This window comes from Chaetodon trifascialis, chromosome 7, assembly GCF_039877785.1.
Source record: "Chaetodon trifascialis isolate fChaTrf1 chromosome 7, fChaTrf1.hap1, whole genome shotgun sequence".
In the NCBI taxonomy this organism is placed as follows: Eukaryota; Metazoa; Chordata; class Actinopteri; order Chaetodontiformes; family Chaetodontidae; genus Chaetodon; species Chaetodon trifascialis.
The window spans coordinates 24,164,744-24,182,943 of record NC_092062.1 but is presented as its reverse complement, the minus strand read 5'-3'; the positions used below and the strand labels follow the sequence as shown (position 1 = coordinate 24,182,943).

The 18,200-nt window shown below is 41.1% G+C and overlaps 4 protein-coding genes across 5 annotated transcripts in view; 3 read left to right on the top strand and 1 right to left on the bottom strand.

Annotated features, from left to right (window-relative positions):
- The window catches only part of LOC139333392 (mannosyl-oligosaccharide 1,2-alpha-mannosidase IA), a 351,400-nt gene that overhangs the window by 303,769 nt on the left and 29,431 nt on the right, over positions 1-18,200 (top strand). The gene's annotated exons all lie outside the window — the stretch shown is intronic.
- Positions 60-4,789, top strand: srsf10a (serine and arginine rich splicing factor 10a). Of its 2 annotated transcripts, none has more exons than XM_070965743.1 (6): positions 60-248; positions 1,859-1,963; positions 2,877-2,980; positions 3,099-3,267; positions 3,650-3,700; positions 3,813-4,789. In XM_070965743.1, exons 1-6 carry the CDS (start codon positions 184-186, stop codon positions 4,084-4,086), a joined length of 768 nt encoding a protein of 255 aa, XP_070821844.1. In that variant the 5' UTR covers positions 60-183; the 3' UTR covers positions 4,087-4,789. The 2 variants fall into 2 exon arrangements, with proteins under 2 accessions (XP_070821844.1, XP_070821843.1); XM_070965742.1 differs by having other exon boundaries at positions 66-248; positions 1,859-1,953; positions 2,867-2,980; positions 3,813-4,782.
- pnrc2 (proline-rich nuclear receptor coactivator 2) lies at positions 4,919-8,944 on the bottom strand. Its single transcript, XM_070965744.1, has 3 exons — positions 8,753-8,944; positions 7,984-8,202; positions 4,919-7,751 (listed from the first exon to the last, which is right to left on the bottom strand). Exon 3 carries the CDS (start codon positions 7,726-7,728, stop codon positions 7,258-7,260), a length of 471 nt encoding a protein of 156 aa, XP_070821845.1. The 5' UTR covers positions 7,729-7,751; positions 7,984-8,202; positions 8,753-8,944; the 3' UTR covers positions 4,919-7,257.
- Positions 16,633-18,053, top strand: cnr2 (cannabinoid receptor 2). The gene is made up of 2 exons (XM_070967087.1): positions 16,633-16,702; positions 16,849-18,053. Exons 1-2 carry the CDS (start codon positions 16,633-16,635, stop codon positions 17,937-17,939), a joined length of 1,161 nt encoding a protein of 386 aa, XP_070823188.1. The 3' UTR covers positions 17,940-18,053.

The following is an 18,200-nucleotide window of genomic DNA, read 5'->3' as shown; positions in this document are numbered from 1 at the left end:
AGATCCATGGGGGTGTGCGTGCCTTCGTGGCTGTACATCTGTGAGCATGCGCAGTACGAGGACAACGCAGATCACGTAGTTCTCGTCAGCTGCGGTAAATCATCAGTGTTGGTAAAAAAAAAAAAAAACTAGCTGTAAGAAACAATTTCACGGCCTCCAAGTTGTTGTAGCGGGTGGTTAAAAATGGCGAGGTACCTGAGGCCGCCTAATACGTCTCTCTTCGTTAGAAACATCGCCGACGAGTCCAGGTATGTTATCTTTTTAACCCTGCTGGCGTGTATTTGAAAGAGTGTTTAAGCTAACGTGAGCTAGGTAGTTAGCAAACATGTGTCATGACCAGAATGTTTAATTGACGTCAACGTTACGCGTGATGCCAAATTGGGAAGCGGAAAGTGTGTGGTAGTTATTTTTTCACCAAATATTGCCTCAAATGTCTGTCAGCAGCTCTCATTAAATACATTTCCCTGCACGCGCTAGCCGATACCTAGCTAGCTAGCAAACATGGAAGCTGAAAGGCTGCGGTGTTGAAACCGAAGATAACGTTACTCCTCCAAAAAAAGCAAGTTGTTCATATCATGGACATGAATTAATAATCAGCTGTGACTAAAGTAACGATATTGTTTTAATTACGTTACGTGCATGCAAATTAAATGCTGAACATGTCATTTAGCTGCTAGCGTTAGCCTTTCATCAAATGTGTGTCCAATTTCCAAACTTATACGTTACGCTAATACTACAAGCATAGCTATATAAGGTGTTCTAGTAGCTGTTGGGCTATTTTAGGTAGTATCATCATTTTGTGTTTGCTGCTATTAGTTACACCGATTTTGTACAGTGTTGTTAATGTTAATCCAAATGCCAAAATACATTGTCACTTTCCTGGGCAAGTAGTTTAGGATTTATGTGCCAGGTTTCACAGTGTGAAACCACTACCACTCCAATAAAAAGCGTTAGAGGTGCAATGACTAATTGATTAGTTGTCAGCCATTAAACTAATCAGCAGCTATTTTTGCAAAATTCTTTGGTTTTGGCTTAAATGTGGGTATTTCCTACTTTCTTTACTCCTCTGTGACTGTTCACTTTATCTTTGGTTTGTGGACAAAACAAGACATTTGAGGACACTGATGAGTAATTTTCTGACATTTTATAGACATAACAGCCAATTGATTCATCAAAAATATTGATGACAGTTAAAGTAATTGTTTGTTGGAATCTGACAGTGGATATGAAAGGAATTTTGTGCTCCAAAACCAAAGTTGCACAGACCTTGTTCAGCAGTTTTAAATGGAATTGTTTTCTACAGAATAATGCCCAACAATTTCTGTACATAATCCTGGTTGTACCGGAAATTTTCTCAATGTCCCATTGTTTTGCATTGATCCCAAAGTCATCATATGGTAGCATTTCCATATTTAAATAATTCTCCAAAAAGGAATTGATAACAAGTGGACAGACTACAGATCACTGTCACACATTGTATTTCTGACACATTTATGAGCTTTTTCTTTAATCAGTGGTGCTTTTCCGAAACACTTTGAAATGTTACTGTAGTAAATGTAGCCAGATGGTCGTCATTTTCAGGTAACTTTGACACCTCTGTTAAAAGTGCATGCTATTTCTGGCTTTTATGGCTGCTGTGGGTATGTGAAATTTCCTGACTGGGTTTTTATTTGTACATTTACACATTTTAAATGAAGAAACTTCCCTTTCAAGTGGGGAAGTAATTGGATTTCTCTGCAAATAAATATTGTCATTTACTGTTCTGGTACCAGATCTTGTGTATACCTTGCACACTGGGCTCCAGCTCAATTCATTTGGTAGCCAGCAGAATAAATGTGCTTATTTCATGACACTTTAGGCCAGAGGATTTACGACGTGAGTTTGGTCGTTATGGACCTATTGTAGATGTCTACATTCCACTTGACTTCTATACACGGCGGACAAGAGGATTTGCTTACATTCAATATCCTTTATTCTTTTAGTTTTTACAAGGAAATTGTGTTTTCACAGAGGGATTGTAAAGCATTAAATCTGACTTTTTGGTTGCACTGGGTTCAACAACACCTGACCTTTTGTTTGTATATCACAAGTGTTTGTCCCATTGCTTGGGAATGCTTTTTTTTTTTTTTAAATGTAATTTTATTTTCTAAGAATTATTTTGTTATTTAGTATATTGTTTACATATTCCTAACCAATATTTCTTCTGTTGTTGCCTTAGAATTGTAAAGATACAGTTCTGGAGACTCCACACCAAAGAAAGTTGAAAGGCGGTTGTAGAGTAGATTCAAGCCAAAGACACCCAGGCAACAAGCAGTAGTGGAATTGGGAAAAATAAAGAGAGAGCAAAAGCATGAAGATACAAAGACGAGAAAAGAGAGCACCAAGGCTTCCATTTGACAACCAAAAGGGAGGAAAAGCAAAGTGTTTATTGGGCAAAGACAAGCAGGAAACCTCAAGTTCTTCTGCCAAGACAATAAAGATCAAGCTGAAGGTCAAAGGTCAAGCATGTTAAAGGTAACAAGCCAAACTTTTTGTATCCTACCGAATCTGATCACTATCAGTATTTGTCTTGTCCTCACAATTTGAAATCACAAATAGGTCTATTGATTCATTTTTATGTTGTTTAGTTTCAGAATGAAGACAATAATTTTTTTTTTTTTTTAATTTTCACTTTTGAATCATTACCTGAAAAAGCTGATATTTTTTATTTATTTATTTTCATTGCACTGGTCTAAGTCCAGTAGCTGTGTTTCAGAGAGCTGTCAACCTGTGTTGCAGCCTTTTTTTGTGTGTGTCTGTAATTGTTGTACATGTGTGCAGCCTTCTCTGTCCCAGCTTTCCAAATTTCAATATAAAAGGCCTTAACAGTACAGCACGTTTGAAGATGTGCGAGATGCAGAGGACGCTCTTCACAACCTGGACCGTAAATGGGTTTGTGGACGTCAGATCGAGATCCAGTTCGCCCAGGGAGACCGAAAGAGTAAGAACAAATTGAATTTCTACCTAAGCAGCATACAGTTAACTTTTGTAAAGCCTCATTCAGTATTTTTTATAAATATTGTTTTATGCGATTGCCTGATGTAAATTTGTCCATCAAGCCCCAAACCAGATGAAGTCCAAGGAACGCCACTCCCCTCGCAGTTTCTCCCGCTACGACGATGATCGGGACAGCCGCCGAAGACGATCCCGGAGCCGCAGCTATGAACGTCACAGGTCCCGGAGCCCCTCCTATGAGCGCCGTCCTCGGAGGTCGGAGAGCCCCAGAGAGTGAGTTGGTAGCAACATTGTTCTATTTCACCTACAGTAACTCAAAAAAACTTTGGGCTGGGTATCAGATCTAAGTACTTCTTAGCAGTGCAGGTAAAGTGACAGTAATGAGCTTAAGAGTTCAGCAGTCTTACGGGCTGCAGGATGAAGCTGTCCCTGACCCTGGTGGTGACCTGATGCTGCCACAGTGATCCTTATTTTACTGTTAACTTACATATTCTGACGAGCCTCTCTGGAACAAGCATAAACCACTGTCAAACAGGAAACCACACACTGCTGAGTCACGGTAACTCACTGTTTTCCCATCCTGAATATGAAGTGGAGCACATCGTCTTCAAAGAACTGAACCTGAAGAACTGGTTTGTTTTTGTTCCCTCAACAGCTCTCGGTCCTACAGTCGACACAGACGGAGCCGAAGCCACGAAAATGACAAGTAGGTTAATTTATCTTCTTGCAGTATTTTAAAATAAGCAAGGACTATTGTAATATTCAAAGCTTTACAGTGCACGTGTTTTATCATTAATGAGTAATGACCATCCTATCAGGTACAGAGGTCCTCCCCGTGACCACCAGAGGACACACCATGAACAAGGCTCACGTAGCCACTCTGTATCACACTCCCCTTCGCCCTCCAGATCCAGGCCTAAAGGCAAAAAGAGCCAGTCCAGGTCCCACAGCCCAGCTGAAGAGTTCCACCCAACCTCCAGCTCGCAGAAACAGCCCGTAGGACGATCTCCATCCCGCTCCTACTCTAGATCCATGTCCCGGTCGCGCTCTCGCTCCAGGTCCTGGGCTGGACGCAAGTCTGGGGGTCACTGACTGTCTGTTCCTCCAAAGATATATTAATCTGTATTCAAGAATATTTTTCAGCTTTCAACTTTAATTAGTTTTCTGCTCTATGTTTGCGTTTGTTATCGTCACATTATGGAGGAGTCTCTTGCCAAATGGAAGAGCACAGCAGAGTTTTTTTTTTTTTTTTTAGCACGGTGAGAAAGGTTTTTGTTCTGAAGTGACTGACGAAAAGCAGTTGATCCCTGTTTAGTGTATCCAGGGTTTTCTTTTTTTTTTTTTGGACTTGCGTAATGTGGGTTGCTGCAGGGAACGCTACGGTTTGGTGTCGCCAAAACTATTTTTGTACTTATGATTTAGCAATATTTTCATTCAGATATAGTATGTCCATCTCAGTCTGGTCCTATTGTTCTTGTATAAATAAAAATGTAACTTCAGGCCCTGATTTACCAGTATTTACTACATAAGCTGGCCTCAGATGCCTGGTTTCAGTGGCATTTCTTAATATACAGCAGGCCAACTGTACACTATAGTAGCTATATTATGATATGAAATAGTTGCTCCCAAATACTCCAGTATTTTGTGCAAAAAATGTTCAAGATGAGCTGCTTTCATGTCTCATAGTTTGTTCAGTGATCAAAACAGTTCAATATTTTAAGTGTTCCTTAGTATCCTTGTTTTAATGGTTTTACTTGATATGCTTCGACAATAAAGAAAGAAATTATCTCTGGTCTTACTTTTTTTGAACGTCTAAGTGTAACTAGGATAGCAGTGAACACCAAAGGTCTGTTCTTGGGTTATACAGATCCCCTACAGAGAAACGTTAGCATCGACCTAGAAGATACTCAAACACAGACAAAGATGGGGGGAAGGGGAAGGGATTTATTTTCTTTTTTTGTAAAAATTTGTCATCAATTCATAGTGTATTCAACACAGTTTTTTTTTTTTCAAACACCAATTGATACCAATCTAAAAACAGGGCATTTTCATCTTCAGTGACATTTCAGAGGGACAAATTAACAGCCAATTCATTACACATTTCAAATTTAGAATAAGGAGACTTTGCAATGCACGACTTAATCAGGGCAAGAAAGAAAATGTTTACATGAACCAATAGCAGGTAGTACTTCTACAATATGGGACCATGTTCAGTTGCCAGCTGGCGGAAGAACAGCTGAGAAATGAAGATGGTTGTGAAAACATTTGGTCAATTTGTGGCATTGCCACTTCATGAAACTAGTCAGTTTCAAGATGGGTTTCAACTTAGGCACAAACAGGTCAACTCAAGATTAAAAGCGTCACGCTTACGTGCTGTAAGCACATTCAGAAATCAAATCCATACATAAGCAAGTCTCCTCAAGGATCCAATTGACATTGTTGCATTTTTACTTAATTTGCTTTTAGCATTTTTCACCCTACACTGCATAATACAAAACAATAAAAAACATGTGCAAGATCTCTGGAAAGATAACAGTGCAGGGGTTCTGACAAATGCTATAGGCAGATTTTTTTTTAACAAAAATATTCTTCAGTATTGAAGTCAAGACATGTCCTTAGCATGTCTTATACATTCAGTGTTATTACTAAAAATACTTTTGTCAGACAGGCCTCAAACTCGGCCTGTAAATGTACATATGCTACAAGTACTTTATACATTTCATTATATACATGGCTCTTGAACACATTAACAAGCTCTCATACTTTGTTTTGTCATCTTTAGGCTGGCCATAAACAGCTCCAATTCTGCAAAGGGAAAGCAAAGAGAGCCTCAATAGAGGATTGAATAACAAAAATAGAGAATCCATAGGGAGATAGTCAATTACGCCTCCATCATTTCAATAGCATCCTGACCTGTAACTTATTAAAAACTTGTCTGATTGCAGTGCAAGAGGGTAAACTAGAGGCAAGAGGCAGGATGTCTGTTGATTATGAGATGGTCAACCGCTGAGACCTATTGTGTAAACATAAACACCAGCCTCCTGCCCCATGTCGAGTCCCTTAGGTCACTTCACATCAGAAACCATCCTCAGCTCTGCCATACCTTGCTTGCTATTGCATACAGCCAACAGGACCATGTCATGTGACTCAGAAAGTGAAACTGAACAGTCCCACACAAGCCTGGCCCTCTTCCGCATGTTGAACTGCACCATTGTCCTTAACAGGCTGAAACTGGGGAATAACAACAGTACTGATTAAAACAGATGAACAGGCAGAAGTGACCTCAGGGACTCTAACCCATTCACCACTCGGGCTGGCAAGTGGCAGTAGCAACAATGCTGACCACACAGCGAATGTCAAAAGAAAAAGAAAAAGAATGCAGCAAAAACATTGCTTTGGTTACACACAGCATACATCTTTCAACCACAACAAAAAGGACTTGTACAAAATAATGCTATGATAGAGTACTGTGGGCCTCAGACAGCCTCAACTCCTATAGTGCATATGCGCACAGCGCAATAAAAAAGGTACAGGAGTTGTCCGTCCAAGGCCCATGTGCCATGGTCTCTTATTACCCTTCAATTTGAGGTTATACTTTTTACCTGCACTTACTCACTACAGCTTATTACCTCCAGTAAGATAGCCTTTTTCCCTGCAGAACTGCAGTTGAGTCTCTCTTCCAGCTCAAAGAAGGAATGAGATACTTCTGAGAAAAGAAGGTGGGCCCTAATCAAAAAATGCTACAAATGTGATTTCGCTTTAGCACCTTAAGCTTTAGAGGCAGCTCTAAAGAATTAAACGTACGTAAACGGAAAAGCTGTCTGTCCACAGAAATGGACCATAAAAGTGTGGGAATTTACCTGAACTATACTATATTCCTTCTTTGGGGGGAGGGAATAGACTCAATCTGCTTTGGTGGCCAATATTAAAAAGAACAAAACAGAAGTATTAAAGGATATCCAGTTTGTCATTAGTCACAGAAACTGACTCCCTAATAAGCATCACCAACCAGCAAGGCTCCAAGGCTGTAATATCCTGAAATCTTATCTATTCTTATCTATATTTATCTTTTTTTAAAAATGTGTTGAATAAACATTCACAACAAACATTGCTGCAAATGCCTCTTAACACTTTGACAAGAGGTCAAATCTAAAAACAGTTAAAAGTATTACAGCACTGAGGTGTTCCTGGTGGGTGCGTGCCCTCAAAAGAGTCCCAGTTCATTGGCTTCAATTTAAAAATGATCAAGTGTGGCTATCCCTCTCAGGCCTGCACCTTGAGGAGGCTCTTGAGCTGGAAGGCCATCATCTCCCTGTTGTCACGGGAGCCCATTGGGAAGGACACCCAGTGGCTGGGGGGCTTGGGCAGCACGCTAGGTGAGGGCGGCTCGCTGAACTTAGGCCCTGCGTAACTCGGACTTCCCTGCGTGGCCAGGAGCGTGTTGAGGTGAGACACTGCACCCTCCCAGTTCTGATCATAGTTGGTGGCAAAACGGACAGAAGCACTCTTCTCTGCAGACACGGCCTGCCGCGCCTCTGGAGACCTGTGATAGGCTACGCCTTTGTCGCCCCGGCGGTGGCCATGGTGGTGCCGGCCTCCTACCCCTCCTGCAGATACTGCTGTTCCGTTCTGGTCACGGCTTCTTTGCTTCGATCGACCGAGTTGATGGTTCTTCTTGGGCAAAGGGTGCTCAGGGTGGGAAACTGGAATGTTGTACCTCTCTCCACCTCCCATAATGCCTCTGCACTACGTGTCACCTGCAGGATGGGGACATATTGTTACTAAAATGCACTGAAATCCACGCAATCTGTGTGATCTGATTGGGCGATGCACATTTAAAGGCAATGTGAAACTTGGCAGTGCCTCACTGACTGCACAGCACGTACACACTTGCACCGCCCCTTGAAAACGAGCTGGGGGTTACGTGCAGAAACAGGCCCGCATCGCCCCTCCCCCACACGACGGAGAGCAAAACAGCTCCAGACTCACCTCTTTGTTGTCAAAAAGTTGTCGAAGCAGAGATCTCTCTTCAATCTTTCACCTCCAATCGGGCCCCAGGTCCTCGAAGTAGTTTCCAGTCTACTCCTCACTGCACTTTTGTGTCCAGCAAGATCTGAGGTTTTCATGTGCCAATGAGCGCTGTTTGACCGTGGAGCCGAGCTGAACATCAATTCACCTCGGCGCACGATGCTCCAAGAAGTCGCAGACCTTTTGGGGACAACAAAATACCACTTATTATTATTAAATAGTCGTGCTTTACCCGCTGCTAAGGTGCTCTTCCGTCGTAAACATAGCATGGTTTCTTCTGGGGGGACGTTTTGGCTTTAAATCCGAGTGCGTCATTGCTCCGAGCACCGCAAAAATTATATTATTATAACTGCAAAAATACTGACTGAAACATCGCGTCGTGCTGATACTAGTAATAATTTAATAGATTACAACTGCTGGGGATCAACACAACACAATGTTATATAAGAAAATGCGACATGTTTTCCCACTTTGTTTGTGAGCCTCCAGCTTGTTTTCGATGCAGCCGCTTTGTCCTGCATAGCTTCGCGTACCAGATTTTCGGTATAGAAAGACAGTTAATATTAATAATTTCTATCGAGCTGAGTTTTGATAAAACAGACCCAAATCTATTGTTAAGTAAATAACGCTTGTGCAATCTGGGTCACATTACTTTGGCACCGAACCAAAACAAAGAAACGGTGAGCTCAATATGGCGACGACGCACAGGAAAAAAAACTGCTGCTCTTACCGACTTCTTCAGGCTTGGTTGATGAAGCCTTTCGTCAGAGAAAATGTGTGATAAGCCTTTGACTTCCGTCGATGGATTATGAAGGAACTACAGCAAGCTATATTTCCTCCAAATCCGCTTCCTTCGAAGTTTCAGTGGTGTTAAAAGTGGCCGTAAGGTGCCACCTCTCTCTCCCCACTCCGTCTGAATTGCAACAAAATGGAATCTACAGCGGAGATATGTAGCTCGTTCTTACCCAGAGCTGACCAATCACATACCGAGCACAAACCGAACAACCAATCATTGAAGGGATAGACAGACGCTTTCACGCCTGTTGCCAGACTGGTGACGTCAATCGCTGACCCTCCTCTCCTTCCCTTTGTTGGCAATCGGGTATTTCCTGAGAGAAGTGAGAAAATAACAGAAACCAGCCGCTTTCAACCCCCCCCCCCCCCCCCCAAAAAAAACTTTCCGCTTTCATTCAGAATTACACAGGAAGTCACTAGACGCTTACACACAACATCATATGAAGGACTGGGGTAACATAAGATGTCGTTTGGTGTTATGTAATGTCAATTCCTCGTTCAAAAAAGGTAAACACGCACCCAGTTTAGCTTTACCGTCGTGCTTTCGTACTTCTCGTACGGGAAAGCGGATTCGTTGTGTAGTTCTTCCTGTGTGTAGCATAAAGCTCGAACAGCTGCAACAGGCTGTAATAATACACAGCAGCTCCTGGCTGTGAGCTGCCCATCCCCCCATCTCATCTGGCCTCCTGATGAAAAACAAAACCTTGACCATTTTGTTCCAGAAGACCTCTTAGCCCCTTATCATTTTCCAACTGGTTAAATGGTGAAATGAACAGTAAAAGTGATACTTTACCTCTTTCGATTGATACTTGTTGAATACACTGAGTACAGTATGATGTTACTACCCTTTGTTCAACAATCCAGGTTGATCTTTGATACTGGCCTTTTTCAGGGTTAACAAACTAGGTTACCTTTCGCAGAGTGTCATGTAAACTTAACACCACCATAAATCTGCTGTAACACCCGAGCAAATCGTTGGGACCTTCCCTCCCCTGATGTGTTGTTGATTTAACCGAGAGCCAAATGGTTTCCAACAGAAGGCAGAGAGAAGATGTGTGCTCAGTTACTACATGAGATCAGGCCAGTTTATGGCAGGTAATTCAGCAGGTAACAAAATTACAGGGCGTTCAAAATACGAAATGGGACTGTTCATCCCATTGAAATTAAAACAATAAGATGATTTTGACATGGTAACTGATTATTCAAACCATTGTTTAAATGAAAGCTTCATCTCAGTTATTTTGTTGTCCTCGTTTTATTACAATTATTGTCTCTTCACCATTCAGCCTTTAGCCTCAATATAGCACCTGTTAGATGGTGGTATTCTGCTTTCTTAAAGCACTTAAGGCCTACTTCGTGTTTGTCTTTATAAGGTCATGGATGATACAGTGCTCTTCCAGTTGGTTTTATGGGCCTCTGCAGGTCCAAGTAGTTGGTCCAACAACTAGATTGATTAGCTCATATCTAAGTCCACGGTCAGTGTTATTTCCCCTCCTGCCTTGTTTAAAGCATCTGGGTTTTAAGAGTTGCTCAATAGTGTACGTCAGCCAGCTGAGGGCCAGGGAAGGACACTCCCCAAGTTTGTAGGGGGCTGTGCCGATCAAGAGTCAGCTATGTATGGAAAGTAGGTCACGAAGAGGCTTCCTACAGGCTTCTGTAGGTCGTACAGAACATAAGAAGTGGGCAAGTCTCCATATTTGACTGGTCGCAAAGGCTTGTACAAATATATCATGACATAGCAGATGTGCAGTGAGCCACCCTGGAAAGTGCAATGGAAAGTATTTCCAAAACAGCAGCTGGTGTACAATATAGATTAGCTGCATACAGACAGGCCCTCTCAGTCTCTTTCTTTCTGTCTCAAGGGCCATTTACGCTAGTAGTTGGGTATAAACAGTGGAGAGCCGGTGATCAGTGGAGATTCACATGAATTTGAATAGTCTGAAATGTGTTCTGAAACACACCCACACAAAGTGAAGTGGGAAAGAGCAGAGGCTCAGAGTTTCACACCACTCAGCAATACAGGGAGCCCATATCAAAGACCAGCAAACACATTCAAATGAAGTCTTTCCTTTTTGTTTTTGTTTTTTTTTTAAAATTTCTTTTATCTCTCTCTTTTATTTCTTTTATTGTGGAGGCACATAGACACAACACAAGAGAGCCCAAATGCACTCATACAAGGAACACACTCCATAACTCAGACAAGCAAACATATGTCCACGTCCTTCGATTTACAACCTACAACCAAAAACAGAAATGTTAAATTGTGGCAAAATCACAACACAAATACAAACCCAGTGTCCCAAATTAGGATCAATAAAGAAACCGTCTACGTCTAAGTCTATGTCCTTCTCACCTACCCCTTATTCCATATACCCCCTGGCTGTCGAAAAGAAGAATCAATAAATCAAAATTAATTTAAAACAGTATTATAAAGTTATTATCTTGTGTTTCAAACATGAAAAAATTCTCTCATTTAACACAATACTTCATTTCCACCCACCTTCAAGCGGGCACCCAGATGTAGATAATTATGATTTTTACAGACCTAAAGGACATTCGTAAGGTTGCGGATTATTCACCTAACTTAACTTGTGTCTATCTAATCTAAAATTCTTTTAAAGCAAAACTCAAAATGCACTGAATTTAAAACACTTCCTGCACTTTTCAACTGTTCTGTGAATATGTAAAAATACAGAGCTCGAAGAAAACACGACTGGAGTGTTTTTTCTTACTGGACAACAGTACAAACAAGCCTGTATTGATTACACTGAGGTCACATGTTTGGTATTTTGGGGAGGGCTTCATATTCTACAGTTAAAATGTTACACATGTTTGGAATAATTAGATTCTGGTATTTTAGATTGGGGGAAAAAAAACCTTATGTTGAGTAGAAAGATGGTAATACTTCATATTATGTGTCTGCAATTTCGTAATAATTTCCTAGCACATTTTGTGGAAAGAACTATGTAATATTTTCCTAATTACAGGGAAAATAAACAATGCTCTGAGACTGTTATTTCAACGAGACCTCATTTATATAAGCAGATGTTTGTTTTCACAGGAATGTCCTTCAAAGGACCTGTTCCATTTGATTAGATTTTCAGAGATAATGTAATTAAACACATATCATCACACAATCATTAAGATTTGAAAAATCTCTTTAATTTGGCACCGATGACCTCAGGATTTTTTGGAAATCCTCCCTGAGTGAGTCATTCCAGGTAAACACATCCTTAACAGTCCTTTAAAATGTAAATGTTAAATGCTTGTACTTTACAGTTTGCCACTATTGTAATTCATTTAATGGTAAATATTTAAAATGGAAAGCTTGAGCTGTGTTCTTATCGATTGTTTCTTAAGCTCTTTTAATTATGAGTATTTGATTTATTTTTCTTACTTTTGTAGTTTTCTGCTTTCATTTCCAAATGTTGTATTTAAAGCCTTTTGTTGCCATTGCGCAATTGCATTGCATTGTTCTAGGAACCACAGTAAATAATTAAGCATCACAAAAGTATTTATTATGAACAATTAGATTTTTCTTTGATCTGTTTATTTTTTCTTGTTTCTTTCCACATCAGTGATCTGATACTGCTGTCTGAGGGTCTGGCAATCTGGAAATGAGGAGCGGAAATGCGATTAATGGATTCAACCCGAATCCATCTGACACAGTAAAACGAGGCCTTATGATTGTGTCCGGACCCAGCCAATTTCTGAAAAGAGAGTGTTAAAGGATGACGCAATCCAGCGGATAATTGAACATTTCCGGGTTCATTCTGTCCTGTGGTCTGTTCTGCACCTGGTCAGACAGTGACAGAGAAGAAATGTTATTGGAGCTGTGCTGTCTGCTCCTAATCACATTTCCTTCCTTCTGGCCTGCTGGATCTATCAGGTCAGAGGAGGAGAGGACGCAGCCAGTGCACCAGATATCACCATCTTATTACAAGACCTTTTTCAAATCATAAATTGCTTGAATGTTGTCCAAATATGAACTTTTCACAAAACATCTCTTTCTGACCTGTTTTCTTGACATGTCATTTGATATTTGTTTGTCCCAGTTACTGTTATTTAGCGTACTTTTCTCTGCAGTGAGAGGCTATAATAGGAGGCTAAGTCATTTCAGAATGCCTAAGGTATGTGGTTTTGTGACCTGATTCAATTATTATCGAACTAATAATGTACTTTGTTTTGCCAGAGGGACATAAGCTAAATTAAATGGCCTTAATTGATGAACGAACTCCTTGGTGAGTTCAATTTTGTGTCTATGAAGAATAATAAAGATTAAAAAAATTGGACAACCTTTAACCCTATAGCCATCATTATGATGTTCACTCCCAGGTTACGGAGTCACCCACAGTGTCCACTAGTTCATGGTTGCGTAGCAATGCCCCCTGTTGTGCTGCAAGTGGTATTACATCCTGACTCACCCAGTACGTGTGACTTCAGTGCACAGTGGTCAGCAATGTGATGTAAAGGAAAAAACTCAGTGCTTTCTGCTAATTTGTTTGACCATTGTAAATTGAAGACATGCCATTTGACCCCATTTGAAGTGAATGAATGAATGAAAGGGAAAGAGTCAAACAACTGAGGCAGTCATTTTTTTTTTTTTTGCAAACTCCTTATTGTGACACCAAGAAGAAAACAATTTCCTTGCATTGTCTTTTCTAATGTGCGCAGTGCATAATCTTTAAATTGACAATGCAGACATAATTAAAATGTCCTTCGTTATCTCTTCTCCAGTCCTTCCAATCCACAGAAGGCAAGAAATTAAACTATTCTTGTAATCCTTCAAGCAACATGTAACAAAAATAGCATAAACTATGTGATCCTACAAGAAAGGGGTGAGTGCGTGCATGTGCGATGCTAGATACTGTCTGTAAAATGAAGATGAGTGGAAAGTAATTAGCAAAAGAGGTGGAAGGAAACACTGTTGCTGCACGACGAGGAATCATTCAGATGTGTTTAGCTACCATGGCTGGACAAAACACGTCAGATGAGGTTATTAATTTGAGCAAAATTCATTCTTGACCCTGAAAATAGTAATTTGGCCAAATAATCTGAACTCACGGTACACTTAGTAGTTTATCAATGCATTAGAAAAACACTGTCAGGGTTGGAGAACTTAACCATGGAAGGTCACTTGATTTATACTTTTCAAGCAAGTTATAAATAAATGAATAAATGATGTGTTTTTCTCCTTTTCTATCGACGTGTTTTTCACACATCCAACACCCTATCACCCTGCTTAAGTGCTCTCCTCCCCTGAGTCCATCCTCACCGAGTCTGCTGCAAAGACATCGCTCAAGAAGGACACCAAGACTCAGAAATGTGTGATTTTTATTAACATATATATATTATGGAACTATTTCATCTTGTCCCCTTCACTTCTATTATATACAGTCAACCATATAAAAACTGGACTGTCTTTACTTTATTGTCAGTTCCATCAAAGACTCCAGCTGTACTTGTAATACTTCAAAAGACCATCATTTGGGCTCTTTCATCTCTCTCTATCTGTTTCTCCCTCTCCCTCCCCCTCCCCCTCATGTCATCACCGCCACCCTCCTTATCTTCTCCCCCACTCGCACACTTTGTCAGCAGTCAGGTCTGTAGGGCTGTGTGGCCATGCTGTGGTTGTTCTGCTGCTGAGAGACAATACGACTCAGATGTCCTGAACGGAAAACCACTCAGGAGTAAACATAAGGTAAGCTCCTAAGAGGTAATTTCATCATTGTTTAAAGTCCAGAAAAATACAGTCATACTCTCATGATTTGGATGTAATTTGGCATTGTATCTGTGAAAATGTGACATTCAACTGATCTTAGAAGTTTTAAGGAAGAAGATTTTTTTGGTTCCTCTTCATCTGCAGACTGTTTTCAGTAGGTGTATGTGTGCATTGGATGTGCTACTTTTGACCCATTTTTATAATGCTTCTATTTTCTGCAGCAACTACAAAATGAAAGATTCCAAGTAGCTTTTGGCAGAATTGCTTGTGATATTTTGCAACAATGTGGTAGAGTGCAACAGTGGCTCAAGAGGTTATTGGCACATCATATTTCAGTGTGCCGGTTGCCAGTGATGTGACTAAAATGGACGGCTGCACGCTTTTTGTTATATATTTATGCGCTACTGCTGCGATCACAAAGAGGTAATCATTTTTATAAGACTGAGTGGTTCTTAAGAGTCAAAACACAGCACTCTATCAATCAAGATTTTTCACTATGAGGGAGGAAAGAGAAAGCTTGAGGGGGTGTAATATCCATGGTTGAATTGAAAAATATTGTCCCTCAAGTCAATAAGGGGCTTTCTGGAAAGTAATTTACTTCCACCACTTCTGCCCAAATATATTTTCTATGCTTTCATAAGGCAGTGTCATATTTGTGAAGAAAAACAGAAATAATGGTCTCTGGAAACAGAGTAAAGGGGGGGGGGGGGGGGGGGGGGGGGATGAATGAAGGGCACAGTGACCTGACTGGGTGAAAACAGCCCCTGTAGTCTACTCCTGAGGATATTAATCACTTATACATGGCATCATATAAGCCTGCTATACCTGCCTTCATCCATTTTAATGATTTTTAAAATGTAATTTACTCAGTGTTTTTCAGCTACCAGGAAAAACGCTTCTTTTAAGATTACTGTGATTTATTTTACACATCTGGGTCATGTTTTTGCCCATAAATATATTCCCTGTGCAAGCAATTATATGTGGCCACTCCCATTTATCACAGCATTATTTACTTTAATCGGACTCTCTCTCATCAGCCTCCCCCATAGTTTAATCTATTGATTGCATACAGGTGATGCACTCTACAGGAGATTGTCCATGTTTGTGGTGACCTTCACCCACAGGTTTACTGTTTGGTTAAAATACAGTCCCCTCTACTTCCAAAAGGGGGCAGTCTTCATCTTGTGAAATATAATGAGAAGCCAACAACCGCTATGTACATCTCTGCAGGTGAACTGAATACACTTCTGAGTGAATGAGGAAATACAAATTAAACATTAATTCTCTGGATTAGATCAGTCCATTAAAGCTGGTTGGCGCGGTTCAAATCACTTAAATGACACAGGATGTGTTGCAGAGAGTGGTGCAGAGACATGCATGGTACAAAGATATCAGCTTCATATTGTGTGTAGGATGCAGTCTATCACTCTGGATGCTTACACATTATTAATGAGATATTCATATTCAGAAATCCTAAAAGTTTTGGAATACAGCCTCAGCTGCCGGTTTACATTGTAGCTGAACGTGAGGTTTCTACATAGTAAGGACAGACATGACGCTGTTTGGATTTTGAAACAACTCTTTGACTAAGGGGTGGTTTATGGCTGCCTTTAAACCACCAGGCCCCTTGCAACTACCCCTTCAGTACCAGCATCTGCAGATACTGTAATGATAATTGTCTGTTTGCCCTGACCTCTAAATGACTTTCTGTCATGACTCACAAATGTTAATGTTCCTTTTAAGCACGAAGTTCAATATTGACCAAGAGAGAAAAAGTCATATTTCCTACTTTATTTTTTTCTCAACAGGAAGCTGCCCATCTCATCCAGTTAATGTAAAAAAAAAAAAAAAAAAAAAAAAACCCTCAACAACCTCAAGATAAAGATTTGTCAGTATTTTTTTCCTGCTGTGCTCTTCGTACTTTTTACAAATTCAAATAACATTCTGATGAATTCTATCAATCACAGCTTTGCTTTTCTTTTGCTATAAGATCCAGTCATTATTTATGTTAATCCATAAAGAATAAACTATTGCTAAATTGCTTACGTTATTTCCTTCTTACCATCTAGCACCGACATCCAGTAACAGTTGAAATGGAGGAATGGGAGGTTTCCACTTTGTTAGGATCCACTGTAGACAAAGAAAACACCTCATCACCAATAGGTACAGTATACAGTCTGAAATATATAAATTGACTTGCTTCTTTAGAAACTGATACAATAATGGGGTTTTCAGCAAATTCAAGACTTTAGAGAGGATTTATAATGGCACTTTCAGTCACTGACATTCGTCCTTTGTTCTTCTCACAGCTAACAGAACTTGTGAGAATCTGGAATGTTACATGGTCCTCACGAAGGCAGAGAAGACAGCCATTGGCTCCATCTGTTTCCTGGCAGGTCCTGTCACACTGCTGGAAAATGCTCTAGTGCTGGGAGTGATCGCCGCCACAGCCACCCTGCGGCAACGGCCTTCATATCTGTTCATTGGCAGCCTTGCTCTGGCTGATGTGTTCGCCAGCTGCTTCTTCACCACCAGCTTCCTGGACTTTCACCTCTTTCGTCGCAGTGACGGCCCCACTGCCTACCTCTTTAAATTAGGTGGTGTCACCATGGCCTTCAGCAGCTCAGTAGGGAGTTTACTGCTCACGGCAATGGATCGTTACCTCTGCATCCACCAGGCCTCCAGCTACAAGGTGCTGTTGACCCGCCGGCGAGCCCTGCTAAGCCTGCTAATCCTCTGGAGCGCCACCATCTTCATCTCCTTCCTGCCTCTGATGGGTTGGAGGTGCCCCACAGAGCTTACTCCACCCTGCTCACATCTGTTTCCATACATCAACAAATACTATCTGGCCTGCTGGACAAGCTTCATCCTGGTGGTTCTGGCTCTCATTTTGGGGGCTTACGCTCTCATCCTGTGGAAGGCCCACCGCCATGTGTCCGCCATGTCCAGCCTCCAGGGAGCAGCAGGGACAGGCCATGCCCGCATGAGGATGGATATCCGGCTAGCACGTACCTTTGGCCTGATCCTACTCATACTAGTGGGCTGCTGGCTTCCTGCACTCTCCTTCATGTTAGCTGATGTCTCCGTGCTCCTGACCCACACCCAACAGAGGGCCTTCGCCTTTTGCAGCACCCTCTGCCTGGTCAACTCTGCAGTCAACCCACTGCTCTATGCACTACGCTGCCGAGAGCTAAGAGTCGCTCTGCTGCAGTTGCTACAGAGGCTGTATGAGATTGGAAGGTGTAAAAAATCCACAGAGGATTTAACCCCAGGGTTACCCTCCGCAGAAGACATCAACTGTACTGCCATCACTGAGGATGAGATGCCCAGGACCAGAAGCACCCGACTGAACTCGGTCTCAGAGGTGGTGGACAATCAGCAGCTGAGCATCACAAAATGAGTTGAAATAGCTGTACAGACAGAGAAGTATCTGTATTTATGGCAGCATGCTTAGGATGTAAAAACAGACATCATAGAAAACCCCACTGTAGATTAAGAATCAAATCTAAAACACCTATGAGCACAATTCATCAAATTATTAGCACTGGCAACCTTTTTGATAGAGGCTCCTGTCGTAAAGGCTGTTAAGACAATTAAACAAAGACTAAAACAACACGTAACAACACTGAAAAGACAGCTTGTAAGTACGAAACGTGACCTT

What these genes read in the sequence shown, in the direction of transcription:
- srsf10a (XM_070965743.1), top strand. Translation starts at nt 184, where the DNA reads ATGGCGAGGTACCTGAGGCCGCCTAATACGTCTCTCTTCGTTAGAAAC. An exon ending in AGAGGATTTGCTTACATTCA is followed by an intron (nt 1,964 to 2,876) that starts ATATCCTTTATT and finishes ACAGTACAGCAC; the next exon opens with GTTTGAAGATGTGCGAGATG. An exon ending in AGGTCGGAGAGCCCCAGAGA is followed by an intron (nt 3,268 to 3,649) that starts GTGAGTTGGTAG and finishes TTCCCTCAACAG; the next exon opens with CTCTCGGTCCTACAGTCGAC.
- pnrc2 (XM_070965744.1), bottom strand. Translation starts at nt 7,728, where the DNA reads ATGGGAGGTGGAGAGAGGTACAACATTCCAGTTTCCCACCCTGAGCAC.
- cnr2 (XM_070967087.1), top strand. Translation starts at nt 16,633, where the DNA reads ATGGAGGAATGGGAGGTTTCCACTTTGTTAGGATCCACTGTAGACAAA. An exon ending in AAACACCTCATCACCAATAG is followed by an intron (nt 16,703 to 16,848) that starts GTACAGTATACA and finishes TTCTTCTCACAG; the next exon opens with CTAACAGAACTTGTGAGAAT.